The 18,041-nt window shown below is 42.9% G+C and overlaps 1 protein-coding gene across 1 annotated transcript in view; it reads left to right on the top strand.

The window, feature by feature from the left end:
• Positions 1-18,041, top strand: part of pex14 (peroxisomal biogenesis factor 14) — a 91,253-nt gene that overhangs the window by 58,703 nt on the left and 14,509 nt on the right. The window contains exons 5-7 of the mRNA XM_017486870.3: positions 3,544-3,629; positions 6,762-6,864; positions 14,020-14,117. Coding sequence (XP_017342359.1) covers positions 3,544-3,629; positions 6,762-6,864; positions 14,020-14,117 — 287 coding nt within the window. The remainder of the gene's footprint in view (positions 1-3,543; positions 3,630-6,761; positions 6,865-14,019; positions 14,118-18,041) is intronic.

Below are 18,041 nucleotides of genomic sequence, written 5' to 3'. Positions count from 1 at the left end.
CAAACCATCTTTGATGAAATGAAAATACATTGTGAGGAAAATAACAACACATTAAAACTGTGTGGGTTCTTTGGGATTTGGTATGGCTTTGAGAAGCAAAACAGGCTGGTTTGTTTGTGCAGGTTGAAAAATGAAATGGCACAAATGGCACGGACGAGCCAGACTGTTTGGGTGTGATTTGCGCTTTGATGTGGTCTGCGTAACCGCACAGGTCATCAAGTTTAGTTTCTCCAAAAAAAAAAAAAAAAAAAAAACAACCTTTTTATGGCGGTAACCGATAGTTACACATTTATTCCTTAGTCATTTGATCGTACATTCATGCTATTTTGCTCAGAGTAAGGATTGACTAAAAATGAAAGGAAAGTCAAAACACGACTGCTTTTTAAGAAAGGACAGGGGTTATTAGGGTTTAAAGCAAACCTGTCCAAACACATCAGTGATATCATTGTAAATAGATAACGTAAGAAGGCATGCTTAATACGTCGGGTGTGTTATTTAAGCCGGTACATCCTTCCTCTGCTTGTTTGAAAGGCTTCTCCATTATCTTCCTTACATCTTTAACTCTATTCTATTTATTTATGTTACTACATCGTGGTTATACAATTTTTGATGTCAGAAAGGTTGCTTTTGTGTGGGGTGTTTCTTTTTTTTTTTTTTTTTTTTTTCTTTCCCCGTCGAGAGAATGAGAAAGTAAGCCGTGTACAGTATGGACATGTGCAGCAGTTATGCCTAGCACAAGCTTCTTATCACGACGTAGTAAGAGCGTGTAAGACTTGGCCGTAAATTTAGTTGTCTCAACGTCTGTGCAGCAAGCCACGAGTCCAACCGATCTGTTCTAGGTTACTTCATGACAGTACATGACCTCCTATTTGCGTAGATCTGTAATTAATTCCCGTACGCAGGAAGACGGCGTGGGCCGTGTGATACAGTGCTCAGTCCATCATGGCAATCTCTTTGCGTACGGCAATGGGTTTGGAAAGGCAGGGAAAAGGGCCTGCTCCAACCTGTATCTTTATTACCTCGCGCGGGTTATGAGCGTCGAGCCGACCACTGATTTACCAATGCAGAATGAAGTCCGCCTAATGCTTAACCTATATGACAATGATTCCAGATGTATTCCACCCTCATTTATTGCCACACTGTCCTTGACTCCCCAGCATCTCATGTTTTGTAATGAAAGCGCCGCTGATGGGATGGCCATGCAGTTAGGGTCCAGGCCGCCTCTAACGGAGGGTTTTATATCAAAACGGCTATAAGAGGAGTGCATAATGAGGTGAGAGCAGGGAGTCTTGTGTGGGGGTCAGGCTGAAAAGAGGAGGACTACTTCTCTTTGATGTCCTTGTTATGGGGACGATGCACGGAGACCTGCATCCATCTCTGTCGGAGTAATGAATACTCTGATCCCTATTTTCGGCCGGCAGAAGGACAGTAGTGTCTTCCCTGAACCCAATAAATTTGAGAGGAGATTGGAAAAAAGCAGGGGGAATGGGGCTCAGGCTGACACTTTAAGTGACCAAATGAAAAGCAGCTGTGCGAGATGGAGGAAGAGAAAGTGCTCAGGAACAGAAGGAAGTCAACGTGGTCTTTGGTTCAAGTAGCTACATCCCGTAAGCACGACTGGAATCCCGTACACTCGGTGTTAACGGTGAGACCGCACAAACTGTTAACGTAAAAGATAAAGTTGTGTTTATAGTTCTTTTAGGAATACGAGTCGGAGTAAAGGCTTCGACGGGAATGTCGTTGACGTGCCCACAGACACCAAACAGCACCTGATGGCACCCTCGGACTAACCCGGGACTGGCGGTTAGGGTATTTTTTGCATGTCAAATCACACAAGATGCCATCAAAAAATGATGGTCATTTGCTCATTCATCATTTGCTCATTCACCACCTGTTTTTCCAAAGCCAGAGTCTTAAAAAGGACTTACAGTGGAGGGGGGAAAAGATCCAGATTTGTCTGCAAGTCTATTAGAAGCCTTGTTTATTTGTATTCAGTGGAGCGGATTCCGACAAATTACAGCAACACACCTGTTCCCCAGGCTCAGTATGGTACAAAACGGAGCATTTTGTATCTGACATGTTGACCTGCCACAGCCAGACGTGCCTTAATTACTTTTCTCCTCGATTATTTGCATGATAATTTTTTTAACCTGTGCACACGGCTTTGCCAGATCACAAATAGCTGCTTTGTCATGAGTGGAAATAGGTGCTGTTGGCTAAAATCTGATCTTTGAACAAATGCATACTTCATTTTTGGTGTTTCTCAGAACTTCATTGAGTTTATCGCTCGATTATTCATTTCATCGTACATGGAATTCCCACAATACAGCCTGAGTAATACTGTATCTCTCTCTCTCTCTCTCTCTCTCTCTCTCTCTCTCTCTCTCTCTCTCTCTCTCTTTCCTGTGTGTTTTAAGCATATAGTGAGTAGTCTTTCTTTTTTTTTTTTTTGTGCGCGTATTGAAACTGAGCAGAGCAGAAACTGATATTTTTATAGGTTCGATGTATACGTTTCTGAGAATGAGTGTGTGGGTGTCATTGATGTGGCAACCATTTCCTCATAGTGCTCAGAACACACTTCACCATACGACTACTGTACAAGGGCTTAGAAGAAAAACGAAAACTCTTCCTGTGCTGTTTTGTGTCATTTTCATTATGATGCATTTCTAGCTGCTGTACCGGTTTAATGTGGCCATCAGGAAAGGCTTTCCACTGTGCTTATTCACAAAGAGAATATCATTTTGTTTCACCCCATACTGAGTAATAGTAACCTCTTTGTCTTAGTCATGTAAGGAATGAAGCATGACAAGGTGGCGAATGGTGTATTACCACTACAAAGATGATTTATTTTCCCATAACAGCGTGTCTTGAACTCTTTCGTTCCTCTTCAACCACAGCAGTTTGCCAACAGTTCGTTTTTATTTTTATTTTTTTCAATTTATTTAGAAAAGGATTATTTACTCTTTGTAATCCGTTCGATGTTGTGGAAGGGAGAAAAGTCTCTCTCACTCGCCTGCCTTTCTTTTATAAGATGAGACAAAAACAAATAGAGCTTGTCAACTTGCAGAGAAACTGGCAAAGCCGTCCATCCTGAAGACTTTCCTGTATCAGAAAACGTCAAATTACAGCTCGTTACAAAGCGGCTGACACTGGAGTCTCCTTCCTTCCATTCTAAATAAACATCTCCTTGAAGAATATGAACGCTTGTGCACATTTTTAAAAACTCATCCGTGCAGAGGGTCCATTTGAGTCAGATGTTGGTATAAAAACAATAACGGATTCGAACGAGTGCATTAATATGAACGTGTGATTCGTCTTGCAGCCAGAACTACTGTCTTTGGTATGCAAACTTTTATCTAACAGCACTGATGCTTTGAATTTATTTATTTATTTATTTATTTATTTATTTATTTATTTATTTATTTATTTGGGGTCGTTTTTTTTTCTGTTTTGTTTTAGAAGCCCTTGGTGCAGCAGTGCTGGTGTGTGTGTATAATATCTGCAGCTCTTGTCAGTGTCTGCTGTGTTTGTGTGTCTCTGCAGGTCCCCCTGGTTACAGATGGAGAGACTACGGTGCCCTGGCCATCATCATGGCAGGAATGGCCTTTGGCTTCCATCACCTGTACCGCGTAAGTTCCTGCATGACCCGAAACACCGCCGTTATTATGATTTTTAGAAAGAAAGAAAAAAAACCGTATACAGTTAATCTGCAGATTCTGGCTTTCTTTTCTATGCATTTCCTTCAAGAGCCAAGGATCTCGGGCGAGGTTCCCGTCTGTGGGTAATTTACCAGCGAGGCTTGGAGAGAGCGCCGCGTGTACATCACCCTGTCTGCTTTGCGTCATACGCATGAGCTCATCTCGAGCACTTTTTCTGTTTGTTATACTTTCCCTTTACGGAAAAACCCAGCGCCAGGACACGTCCTTTGATTTGAGCGCTAAGGGGAGATCCTGTTAGTCAGGACTCATGATCCCGCACCGGCCACAGGGGCATGTGGACTCCATTACCCCCTTTTATAGCTGGAGGAGCAGCGAGTGCGGGCCGTCGTACACCAAGCAGCGCTAAGTTGGGGTACTCGCATGACGTTATTCTCAGGACGAGTGTATATATGTTGCCGTGCGCAGGCCGGCACGTGTGTGTGTGCGTGCGTGTGTGTGCGCGCGTGCGCCTTCAAAGCAGCCACTTCAGTTAGACCCCTCTGCTGCTGTCAGCACACACAGCTCTATAAAGCCTCGCATGGCTCTGCAGCTACACAACTGACCAAATTATTAATAGTTTGGGAAGAACTGCACACACACACAGCCATTTTTTCCACATGACACAGGAGATCTGTGTTTTTCAGTCCGGATGTCATTTCTGTCTCAGCATTGTGGAATTTTTCTATGTTTTCCACTGTACTTATACTCACGATGCTGTTCTAAATCCACTGAACAGCCAACCAACACTTTTCAACATTGTACTTATAAGGAAGAAACATGACGGTGTGCTGCAGTAATAGGAAACTAATCACCAGCACACAGCAACATAGTTACTGTTACTACCTTCGGATGATTATTTTCATATAACAGCATGCTCTGGAGTGTTTTATTCCTCTTATACCGTGGTCTGTCTGAATGCTCGATTCTGATTGGTTGGACGGTGTATTATGCACAGGAAGTTCCAGTCAGTTTAATTTAGGGTAATATACATACACGCACTGTCTCTCTCTCTCTCTCTCTCTCTCTCTCTCTCTCTCTCTCTCTCTCTCAAATAACTGTTTATTATAATTCATTCAAATAAATGTAATCTTATCGCACTACTTTATCTCTGTGTATGAGATAAAACATACTGCAAACATCAACAACAGCTTTAACTTGCCAATGCGGGCATGCGACCATAGTATAAACAGGATAATCCATGGAAACTCGTGTAATGCACACCTAGACATGGATTATCCCTTACTTATAGAACAGCAATTTTAAACTAAATAATGACGTAATGCTTTAAATGTTGTGGAACATCACAAAACAAGTTATCGCTTGCATTATTCCGGCTATAAACGGTAGTCCCTGCACCAACTTCTCTCTCTCTCGCTCGCTCTCTCTCTCGCTTCATGTTTAATAAGATTTTTTTTAAAATGTAGCTTGTCATGTTCCAGAGTAAACATAAAGCACGATCATCTGTCCTCAAGACTCCTAGCGGAAAAGTTTGCTGACCGTTCCGACGAGCCGACACTGGAGACTCCTTCCATACCTGTCCTCCCTATACATGTACTCCACTCATTATTAGGTCACGCGATTTAGCCGTAACTTCTGTCCGGGCTGCTGTCTAATGCTTGAAAATTCATAAACATCTTCGATCCGAATTCAGCAGCACTGTGGTCTAATTCTTAACGATAACCACAACATTGCAGTGCCACATTATGTTGAATATCCGAGTACCTACAGAATAAATATTTCTGTTTGTAATCCTTATATTCTTTGTCTATTTTGAATGGTTTTGACCCCCCCCCCCCCCCCCCATCAGAAGGGATGCAAATTTCTGCTTTTATACATATGTGTCATTATTTCTAAATTTTATTGAGTTATTTACTACTTTCAAGTTTTCATGAAACACCTGAATATGCATTAAACATGTTATTTTAGATCCTCTTCTTCTTTTATTTATATCCCTTTCCTCTTTTCTCACCAGACTTTCTTCTGTCTCATATCAGTGTGCTGTGTGTGTGTGTGTGTGTGTGTGCTGACATGGTTAGGTGGTATTCCCTGGTGTGAGCGCTCACACTGCTGTCATATCACAGGAGCGGCGTGCCAGTGCCACCATATGCCCCGCTCTCGGCCCATCCTTTATTTATGCTATAGAGCACGGTGTAAACACCACTCGCAGCAGCCCTCTTATTAATTACCCCAGCGCTGACAGCCATTTAATCTTTTTCAACTTAAAAGTGTTTATTACTTTTGCCAGTGTCAACAACGCTCGGGCCGCTGTGAAAAACCTGGCCGGACCAACTGTTCCTCTCCATCAGACAAAAGGCCCGATGCGCTTGTAGCTCGCAACAGGACCTCCTGTTCCAACTCCTGTTAATCTAATGCTACCGAGCACTGTTAGCCTGGGGGAGGAGGGGGGAGGAGGTGGGGAGAACCTTACCTATACAGTACGTCTTAAAAGAGTCAGAGAGTCCAGGGATGCGTTAGCCTTCCGACCCGCTAGCTCATCCTCTGTGTATGAACGTGTTGTCGAACAAGGCTTAACTCTGACAAGCAATTGTGCTCGCAAGGTGACATGTTGGAATGGAGCAGCCAGGCTGTGGGCAAAAAGGCTTAATGAAGTTGAACCCAAAGTCATGCCCCGTTGCTTAATTCTTGGCCTGCTTGTCAGCTATTGAGTCAAATTGTTGAAGATGAAGTGAGCAAACCACAAGATTTTCCAGAGGGAGAAGGAGAAGGAGGAGGAGCAAAAAAACGAAGCGTCTTTAACATGTAGTGCAAATCGTATGCATTCTAATTTGTAACGCATAACACCAGGTAAACATTACTCCATTACCGCTGTAAATATTTTACTCACTTCCTTTTTTTCTTTTCTCTGATATTTGTGTCGGTTTCCTGCGAAGCCACATTTAGCCTGAATCGGCCGGCGTGCGTCCTGTTCTGAGAACGTGCGGCCGAGCGTGCCCTCACACGTTGATGCAGCGCTACCCCCTACCACCACCCCCCCCCCCCCCCCACCCCCCACCCCCTTTTCCTGCAAGGCTTTCTAATAGCGTGTCATGTTTTTAATTGCAGAAATACATCCTTCCCCTCATTATGGGCAGCAAAGAGGACAAGAAGCATCTGCAGAGGATCGAGAGCAGCATCGTCGACATGAGTGGCACGCTGACACAGACAGGTGAAGATTAATATCTTCATCACTTTTTCCTCCTTAACATTTTCCTTCATTTATCTGTCGCCAAAATCTGCTCACATTTTACAAATGACGGTCCTGTCATTTCGCTTTAATTTGAAATTGCTTGTTTACTGTCAGCTCAGCCTCAATTAATTACGTTTCGCTGAAAAGCTCTTAACCTCGGAATATTAATGAGGGGAAGGGGAGTGACAGCGTTTCGTTTTTTTTGTGTGCGCGCGCGCGTGTGTGTGTGTGCGCGCGTTATAATTTTTTTCCCCTTTGTGACTGCGTGGCGAGAAAGTTCATTTTAATTTTCGTCGCGCTGGTGTGGCTTCTTGGCTGCAGCCCGAGCGGGACGGTGATTAAGTGTGCAGTGACAGGTGCGTCTTCTGTCTTGGACAGGTGAGGAATCTGAGGAGGGCTGTCAGTGAAGGATTCCTCCCCTCCTTTCACACTCATCCTCTCCTTCACTGCCGTAATTAAACGAGCTGGCAACCATGAAAGCAGGATGCTTCCCACAGAAACTTTGGTCTCGTTAGTGCTGCGTTCGCTATGCAACTCCGTCACTCTCCTACACATAGAGTAGGGATGGACCTGAGTATTAATACAGAATCAACAGATTATGTGTTTAAATCAGATTGCCTCCTAAATAAAAACGAGGCAAACTTTTCCCCTGTTTTCAGTTGATCGCTCTGGTAGCCTGACCTAAACATTGCTTTACAGTGCACAGGGCAGCCTGTCTCTTCATTTCGAGGTTCTTATTCGTCCTTACTAAATGAAAATCTTCCCTGAAAATCATCAGAGTGGTGCAACAGAAAAGAAAAGTTTGCCCTTTTGTCAGGAGATCGTGAGTTTGAATCCCGACAGTGCCCCAGCCGCTCGCAGTGAGGAGTCCAAAATGAAAGCAAAACTGGCTGTGCTTTCTGGGTAAAAGCGAGGGGAAACCCCAACCCCCCCCCCCCCCCCCCCCCCGTCCATCACAGCGACACTAGCCAATCCAGGGCATCTCTGAGCTCGTGTATGCAGAAGAAGGCAGATAGCACTTTTTTTTGGAGAGCTGCATTGTAGGATGAGCACCAGTTTGAAAAGATGCCAAGGTTGGTTTCCTTGGACCAAGCCCCTCCTTTCTCACTTGCTAGCTGTCGTGTGATAGGAGAGCGTTAACTAGTGGGCAGGAATTGAAAAGACCAAATTAAGAAGGAAAACAAAACCATACAAGCACTATAGGACCCCATTTTGACCAGCAACAGCACCATGTCCCAGCTTTGTAGTAGATTATGTTAGCATGTCCAACAAACTTTTTTATTTTTTTCTGATTTTTTTTTTTTCTTCTTCTTCAATCCCAAAAAGTAAAACAGTATCAGGTGGTTATAACAAAACTTAAACAATAGTTCCCTGATTTGAGAAGGTCATCGTAGGGGCATGGTGGCTTGGGGGTTAACATGTTTGCCTCACACCTCCAGGGTTGAAGGTTTATGCATGGAGTTTGCATTTTCTCTTCGGGTACTCCGGTTTCCTCCCCCAGTCCAAAGACATGCGTTGTAGGCTGATTAGCATCTATAAATTGCCTGTAGCGTGTGAATGGGTGTGTACAGTATGCGATTGTGCCCTGCAATGTGTTGGCACCCTGTCCAGGGTGTCCCCTGCCTTGTGCCCTGAGTTCCCTGGGAACCCTGACTCCCCGTGACCCTGGGTAGGATAAGCAGTACAGAAAATGGATGCATGGATGGATGGATGGATAGTAAGGTCATCGTAGTTATTTTGACGTAGTTTTTTTTTTTTTCAGTGTTTTTCCCAGGAGTATAAGTGACAGGATTTAATTACACATTTAATTAATAAAAGAGGAAGTGCAAGATACAGATCTGTCCTAATAGAGAGTCTGTGTGTGTGGGGGGGTGCACGGGTGTGCGCATACAAGATGAATGAAAAGAGTATAACTTTTAAAATATCTTGCTTTTTTTTCCTTTCTTTCTTTTAATGCTGTGACATTTATTTGATTAATCTTTGTTTGCACATTGGACTTTTGACAAGGCTGGCGTTACTTACTTTGCATTAGACCCTACTAGCGTTAACGGCAAGTTTGAATTTGTCCTGATTTCAGGCTTTTACCACAGTGAAAACAAATTTGTGTCTGGCCGTACATTTGTGTCTGGGATTGCTGTCGGTTGAAGACCATCTGCTGCTGCCCTTGTTCTAGATGTTGTTGTTTTTTTTTTTTTTATCATTTTTTTTTTTATGATCCCAGAGGGGGATCAAAGTAAGCAAATCGAGCACCGCAAAAGAGGATGTCACCAGTTACAAATGGTAGGGCAGGAATATTGGGCTGAACGCACCGGTAGAAAAGCTGCCCATTTTTCATGTGAGGCTTATGAGTTTAACATGTGTTTAGTGATTCTAATCTTTTCTGCACAGCGCTGTTGTAGTGTGCTTTGGGAGTGCCCGAGGAGGCCTTGTTGAATCGGGAGCCTTTGCGTGCAAGCTGAGTGTGGCTTTCTTTATCTGATTAACAAATGAGCCCTTTCATTGTCATTTTGGTTCATATATGCAAAGAAAAATCCTTCCTTCGTGTTATGGGATGTGCCGTGTCATCATTCCATTTGGTTTCACCTGCTTTAATTCCTGCTTTGTTTAGGGTCAGGTTGGAGATTTTCGTGATAAGGACGGCCGGGACGCCGAGCCGAATTTCCTTTCTACTCTTTCCAGAGTCTGTCTAGGTCTCGCTCTGTCTGCGGCTCAGAAGGTTCCACCTTTCCTCGGTTAGTTAGTTAGTCAGTCAGTCGGTCAGTCAGTCAGTCAGTCGGTCGCACTGCTGATCTAATTTGCTGTGGCTGCAGTAGCCAAGCTGCTATTGTACTTAATGACTATTTCAGTTAACAGTTGGAAGAGGGTTGCAATTACAGCGCAAGTTTCCCCTCTCCTCACAACATGAGTAATAGCAATTGACTGCCTCTCTTGCCAGTAGCTTGCACCCTTTGTTAACTTCATGTTTTTCTTCAGTGTTGAGCACTATGAAGTGATGTGTCTCTTTGAATACGGCCACATTACTCTCCCCTCCTCCGAGCAGGCCCTGACTCTTATTATGATTTCCCCGCGACTTTGCACACACAATTAATGAACGAGGCTTGGAAGCACTTCAGTGTGCGCACACACTCACACACGCACACATACACATACACAGACAGGCTGTAAATGGAATCGTACTGTCTGTTTGGCTGCTTTGTCGGAGCAGAGCATATTGCTGACCAGCTGGCCATTAAAGAAACAGAGAGGCCTGGACATATGTAGTATACGATATATAGAGGTATCTACTGAATAATTTACACAACACACACCACACGGTCCGTCGCAGCAGCTGTGAGACCACTTGGACCTTCTCAAATTTTCTCCAAAGACGCGGTTTGTTTCAAGCCGAGCCGGCCTGACCGGCCGCCTTATCTCTCTCCTTCTTAGCTCTGAACGTGGGATGTTTCTGAGCAATTGACATCCGTCGTCAGAGTAAAACCTGAGCAGCTGTCTATGCTAACAGTTCTGCCTACACTGTTGGTGCCCACGTGTCATTAAACTGACATTTCTGTACACAGAGCATCCATTATCCTGTGTACAGTAAATACTCCAGCGATTCACAAATTCAACTGTCTGTGATATGTAGTTCCACTCCAGCAGACAGGTGGAATAGATATCGAGATGGTGGGTTGCAACTAGGGCTGGGGGATTGACAAGATATTGAGAGTACTGTCAATTTTTTAAGAACAAAAACGTACATTACTAAGAAGCCAAAAAAAAAAAAAATGCAGCTTTGTCGTGTCGAAAAACTCTACCTCTGACCGTTACGAAGCTCTAACACTGGAGACTCCTTCAATACACGCTCAATAACCGTCTCCTCATAGAAAACCTCACCGCATCAACGATCACCCACATTTAAAAAATAGATAAATCGATTTATGTGGCATGTCCGCTATCCAAGTCCGTTCCAAAACTATTGGAACAACAAGGCCAATTCATTTGATTGTGCGATACACCAAAGACATTGGGGTTCAAGATCAAAACCTGAATATGAGACGAGCGTTTAGGATTTCAGCTTTTATTTCCTGGTATTTAAACATACACTACGTGTTGAACAGCGTACAAAAGGGTCTATGTTTTATCAGACCATCCAGTGTTTAGGTGAGAAAAGTATAGGATCAGATAGTAATTAAAGTAAATACTATTTGGTTGCATATCCTTTGCTTGCAATAACTGCATCAAGCCTGCAACTCATTGACATCACCAAAATGTCGGTTTCTTTTTCTATGACGCTTTTCCGGGCTTTCGGCGAAGCCTCTTTGTGGTGTCGTTTGTTTCGGGTATCGTTTCAGGTGTTCGTAAACTTCTGAAATTCATTCTGCTGCTCCCGTCATGAGTTACATCATCAATAAAGATTAGTGAGCGTGTTCCAGAAGCAGCCGTGCAAGCCCAAGCCATGACACTGCCTCCACCATGTTTCACAGATGAGCTCGCATGTTTTTTTGCTCACGAGCAGATCCTTTCTTTCTCCACACTTTGGAAATAAAAGCTGAAATTCTAAACTCCTCATATTCATCCTTTGATCTCAAACCCAAATGACTTCAGCTACAGCAAAAATAAACGAATTGGCCTTGCCATTTCAACAGAAATAGTTAGTATAGAAACTTCAACGTGTTCGGAGAATTTGCCTTGGAGCAGGACTACTGCCGGAGCTGTACTGTATGTTCTAGAAAAAGAATCAACACCACCTCACCCATTCGATTTGTGAATTCAACAGTATTGTGGTGTAGCGCTATAAAATTATAACTGGTCCAGTAAAACTTTTTTTAATACAGTGCCTGTATTACTTTGCTAACTTCAAAGCAGCATATTGTTCGTAAACCTGCGTGAAACAGAATGACCGTGATAGTATCATGTGATGTGTATCAGGTATTTGCATTTTCGTCAACCCTGTGTGCTACATGATAGACATCTAAAACAACGTACCTCCAAGGGTTTGAAAGTCTACGTGCTCTACCAAGAACCAAGTTTTTAGGTCAACATTTATCCATACACAATACACTCAATCCATAATTCTTCAGGAATACATTATTATGTGTATTATTACACGTCGTTATAGCTATAACTAGTGATTTCCGTTCAAAAGCTATGTCACTATTTATGTGGGTTAAGTTGCTTGTATTTAGAAGTGGGTTACACACCTGCTTAAGTAAATTTCCTAAGCTCCCTATTTAGATGATGCAAATGACCTGCGTGTAGTTTACCTACTTTTAACATGTCATGCCAAGATGCCCAAGCATCCAAGACAGGGTTGGACCACCTTTAAACAATAACAAAAGAGTATTTTAGAAATGCAAATTAAAACCTGATACAGTGATAACATGAATGAGATGCTGGCAAGTCCTGTATATAAATATAACCAATATACTGTCTTGGTTATAATTCTCATATTACTCACTGCTAAATTGGTTTTAATTTAACAACATGCCTTCAATCCTTATTATTTGACCGCTTATAAAATAGCACTTGATCCAGCACCTCTAATTATTTTGCCAACAGTTAATTGTACACATGACATAATGAGGAACTGAATTGAGGTCATGACATCTTAAAAGTATCACAAGAACAAGTGCACTTAACTTCAGAATCGTGCATGACCGAATCGTGCATCTCTGTTTCACTGAAACTCCTTCCTGCTTTTGTAACTATCACACAACTTTTGAATATCACTTGAGTACAGAATTACGTCTGTGGTCTTGAATGTGAGGTCAGTTAAAGTATTAAATGCTCAGCGTAGGGGGGCACGATGGCTTAGTGGTTAGCACGTAATCCCGCCTCCATCCTGTGTGTGTGGAGTTTGCATGTACTCCGGATTCCTCCCCCAGTCCAAAGACATGCATTCTAGGCTGACTGGCATTTCCAAATTATCCGTAGTGTGTGAATGTGTGATTGCGACGGGTTGGCACCCCATGCAGGTTGTCCCCTGCCTCAAGTCACCTGGGATTGGCTCCAGCCAATATATATATATATTAGGTGTCACAGATGTACCTTCATTATTACATTGTTTAAAAAAAAAAAAAAGTGATCCAATTATGTATTCTAAGTTAGTAATAGTAGCATCAAAAAAAAAAAACAATATCTGTTCAACAGTTTGTTTCTCCTTTTCTGAACTTTCCCCGATCTCTTTCTTATCCTCATTATCAGTGCACTGTCTTTCTGCCCTTCTAATGCCCTTTTCGTTTCACATCTCCGCTTTTCTTGTAGCCTGTTAGTAGCTGCTCCGTGTCGTGGTGTGAGCAGCGGAGAGAGAACATATGTAATGTGTCCCAGCTTGTATGCTGGAAAGCTGTTTCTGTGAAAGCAGAACAGTGTAACGGTGCACTGGAGAGTCGGCAGCTAATAATATCTGCTGATGTTAATCCAATTAGAGTTGATTTAACACTTTACAGAGCATGATTTATAGAGGCGTTTATTGGTTTTCTGTAACGTAATCAGTTTGGAAACTTAATGCATTGTTTGGAAATGCATGTGTGACTGGAAGCAGGCGGAGAGCAACTTGTGCTCTGGGTTATTTGCAATGATACCCCCATTAATAACACCAACTCTTGGCCTGTTAGCACTGTTTTGTTTTGTTTTTTTTTTTTTTTTTTTCTTCATTCCCGGGCTTTCTCTGATGCACGGCAACGGCACAACCTGGCAATAATTTAATCTTGGGAGTCGATGGAAAATGAGCTATATTCGCTCAGATTAGTGAGGACACGTCGTCTAGCCTCCTCGGCTGCATCCCAAATGATTGTGTTTTGTTTTTTGTTTTTTTTGTTGTTGTTGGTTTTTTTCCCCCTCCATCTTGTTGATTGTTTGGAGAGTTTGAGAGAGACTAACCCATGCTAATGGAGGTTTAGAGACGGTGTGCTGATATAAGATCAGACACTGGTGATTAATCATGAACAAATATAGTCATCTTCTATTACTGACTGAGGGAAAAGCAGAGCTAAAGAGAAAATTATGAGCAACATGAACAAACATTCGGAGCTGGAGAACATTTTAGCATATTTGTATTCGATTAGCTTTATTTTCTCTAAGCGTTCATAAACTGATTCTGAGGGTCTTTGCATTTGTGTGTGTGTCTGTGTGTGTATGTTATTCTGTTTACAGTGACCCAGTTGCAGACAACTTTAGCCTCAGTGCAGGAGTTGTTGGTACAGCAGCAGAAGAAGATCCAGGAGCTGTCTCAGGAGCTGGCTAACTCTCAGGTAAGCTTATTTTACTGTCTCAAACAAACACACGCACTTCACGGATGGGCAAATGACAAGCCTGGGTGTCCGGGACAAGCACATTTTGTGCACTTTGTATATTATTTGTAGTTACCCAGCGTTAAGGTCGACAAACTAACTACTTCTTATCCACTTTTGGCAAAAGTCTGACAAAATTCATGCACTTTAACTAGCTAACTAGCTCGCCATACGTTATTACATTACATTAGCTACCACTTTTTGGCCAAGTCAGTTAGGTTTCTGGGCAAAAAACATGTAACTGGGTAGCACACTGGACCTTTCACTTGCCTAGTGAGCTAGCTAATTTGTACACCCCTACACACACACACACACACACACACACACACACACACACACACAATCTACACTGTGCTCCTTATTCAACAGTTCTGCGAGCAACACTGAATTCTCCTCTGTAACTGGATTTTCTGAATTCGAGTAATAATCTTCATTATGAGTTATGCTGGAAATGACATTCTCCAAACAAAATAATGCAAGGAATCTGTATGAATTCTATGAATACAGTCTCCATCATTTACTGTCGGATTGATAGAGATATGTCTGTGATAGAGAGAGAGAGAGAGAGAGAGAGAGAGAGAGAGAGAGAGAATCCAGCTGTCTCCTGGAGGTAAAGCTTACATTTCTTACTATAGTCTTAGCACCAATATATCATGAATAGTAAAGAGCTCTGATTCTCGGTGCTGTGTATATAACTAGATTTTCATTTCCTAAAGGAAATGCACATTGCTTGTGAGCAGCTGAGAGAGATGGAGGGATTAAATAAGGAAGGCAATGATGAAAAGAGGAAAGAAGGGAAATAAGTCAAGTATTGGACGGAGAGAAGAGGAGTAATAAAGGCAAAAGAAACAGACCACCGAGCGGAGAAAAAAAAAAGAAAAAGACAGGGATGGTGGAGAAAAAATGTCCGGGACTATATGAATGACGGAGAGGAAAAAAAGACAAAGAAAAAGAAACAATCTGATATATGAGGAAATAGAAAGAGGGAAGGAGAGAAAACCAAAAAAGGATACAGTTGCAAGCAAAATGATTCAACCCCCATTGCAAATCAGGTTTATAGTCAAAATGTACAGGCTTTCAGCTGTTTGCAACGAACTAATCAAACAAAAGCAGTTGAAATAGTTCAACACAATGAATGCTTCAAGTGGTTTCCCCAAATTCAACTGAAAATGCAACTTATAGTGACTTCACCAGTTTCAAAATTATTCAACCCCTGAATAGAATCCCTCACAACAGCACAAATATGCAAAACAGGTGTTGTCTCAAACACACCTAAAGCGACTAATCAGGGGCTTCATTAGTTGCACCAGGTGTGCTTGAGCTGGAACACAGGAAATACCTGAACTGGCTAGGGGTAGAAAATATATGAAGTACCTGGACGGGGCAGAAAAAGGAGAAGGTTTCTGAGAAGGCAGGTTGTGAAAACCCTTGAGTGACTGCGGAAGACCTGCAGCAAGACTTGGTGGCAACAGGCACTGAGGTTTCAGTGAGCACAGTAAGGCGTGTACTAAACACAGAAGGTTTCCATGCCAGAACTCCAAGACGTACACCACTACCGACCCAAAAAACACCAGAAAAGTCGCTCAAAATCGTATAAATAAGCCACAGAAGTTTTGGGATTCTATTCTGTGGAGCAATGAAACAAAACTGGAACTTTTCGGCAAGATGGATCAGCGGTATGTCTGGAGGAAGAAGAATGAAGAAGGAACACTCTGTTCACAGTCAAGCATGGTGGTGGCTCGGTGATGCTCTGGGGCTATTTTGCATCCTCTGGCACTGGAAACCTGCAGCGTGTGGAAGGCAAGATGGATTCAGTGAAGTATCAGGAAATCCTAGCAAAAAACGTCATGCCGTCTGGGAGGAAACTGAAGCTTGGGCATTATTGGACCTTCCAACAGGACAATGATCCCAAGCATACCTCAAATTCCACCAAAGCTTTTGTTGCGGAAGAAGTCCTGGAAGATTCTACAGGACCATCACAGTCACCTGACTTGAACCCCATAGAAAATCTCTGGTGGGATTTGAAGAAAGTAGTTGCAGCACGAAAACCCAAAAATATTACTGAACTGGAGGCCATTGCTCATAAGGGAAGTGATATGATTCCTCAGGAACGCTGCCAGAATCTGGTGTCTGGCTATTCATCCCGTTACAGCAGGTCAGAACAGTAAGAGGGTGCTGTACTAAGTACTAAAGACGCTTGCCATGAAGGGGTTGAATAATTTTTAAACTGGAGAAATCATTATAAGTTGCATTTTCAGTTGAATTTGGGGAAAGTACTTGAAGCATTTGTTGTGTTGAACTATTTCAATTGCTTTAGTTTGATTTGTTCGTTGCAAACAGCTGAAAGTCTGTACATTTTACGATAAACCTGATTTGCAATGGGGGTTGAATAATTTTGATTGCAGCTGTAGGAGGTATGAGAAGGTTATAAAGAGAAGACCGTAACGGAGAGAAGCGAGGCCCTTAGGTGTGCACCTGCACTGCATGTGTGAGTAAAGCAGAGCTGCTGATTGGTTCACTGTAAAGCCCTTTGTGACATTTATCTAAACCAAAAATAAATTCTCATTGAAGAGATCTCCGAAACTGTTACTGTTATTCCTACTGCTACTTCCACTGCTGCTGCTGCTACTACTGCTACTACTGCTACTTCTTCTTCTACTGCTGCTGCTGCTGCTGCTACTACTGCTACTTCCACTGCTGCTGCTGCTACTGCTGCTGCTACTACTACTGCTGCTACTGCTACTACTACTGCTACTTCTACTGCTGCTGCTACTACTGCTACTACTGCTACTTCTTCTTCTACTGCTGCTGCTGCTGCTACTACTGCTACTTCCACTGCTGTTGCTGCTGCTGCTACTACTGCTACTTCCACTGCTGTTGCTGCTGCTGCTACTACTGCTACTTCTACTGCTGCTGCTGCTACTGCTACTTCTACTGCTGCTGCTGCTGCTGCTACTGATACTTCTACTGCTGCTACTACTGCTACTTCTACTGCTACTGCTACTTCTACTGCTGCTGCTACTACTGTTACTTCTACTGCTTCTACTGCTGCTACTACTACTGCTGCTGCTGCTGCTACTTCTACTGCTGCTACTACTACTGCTGCTGCTGCTGCTACTTCTACTGCTGCTACTACTGCTACTTCTACTGCTGCTGCTACTACTGCTACTTCTACTGCTGCTGCTGCTACTACTGCTACTTCTACTGCTGCTGCTACTACTGCTACTTCTACTGCTGCTGCTGCTACTACTGCTAGTGCTACTTCTACTGCTGCTGCTGCTGCTACTACTGCTATTTCTACTGCTACTTCTTCTGCTGCTGCTACTACTGCTACTTCTGCTGCTGGTACTGCTGCTACTTCTACTGCTGCTGCTACTACTGCTACTTCTACTGCTGCTACTACTACTTCTACTGCTGCTGCTACTACTGCTACTTCTACTGCTGCTACTGCTACTTCTACTGCTGCTGCTGCTACTGCTACTTCTTCTGCTGCTGCTACTACTGCTACTGATACTGCTGCTGCTACTTGTACTGCTACTTTTACTATTACAACTCCTCCTACTACTACTACTACTGCAACTACTACTCCTACCGCTGCTGCAGCTGCTACTTGTACTGCTACTTTTACTATTACAACTCATCCTCCTACTACTATTACTGCAATTACTACTCCTGCTGCAGCTGCTGCTGCTACTACTACTACTACTACTATTATTATGATGAGTAATAATAATAATAATAATAATAATAAATCTTTCATTCATTCATCTTCAATAACCACTTTATCCTGGTCAGGATCATAGTGAATCCAGATCCTTTCCTTGGAACAGTGTGTGTGAAGCCTATCCATCACCGTGCAGCATGGACACACCCATTCACACACTC

Source organism: Ictalurus punctatus, chromosome 15 (assembly GCF_001660625.3).
Source record: "Ictalurus punctatus breed USDA103 chromosome 15, Coco_2.0, whole genome shotgun sequence".
Lineage (NCBI taxonomy): Eukaryota > Metazoa > Chordata > Actinopteri > Siluriformes > Ictaluridae > Ictalurus > Ictalurus punctatus.
The sequence above is the reverse complement of the archived record's forward strand: the minus strand, read 5'-3'. Positions and strand labels throughout refer to the sequence as shown.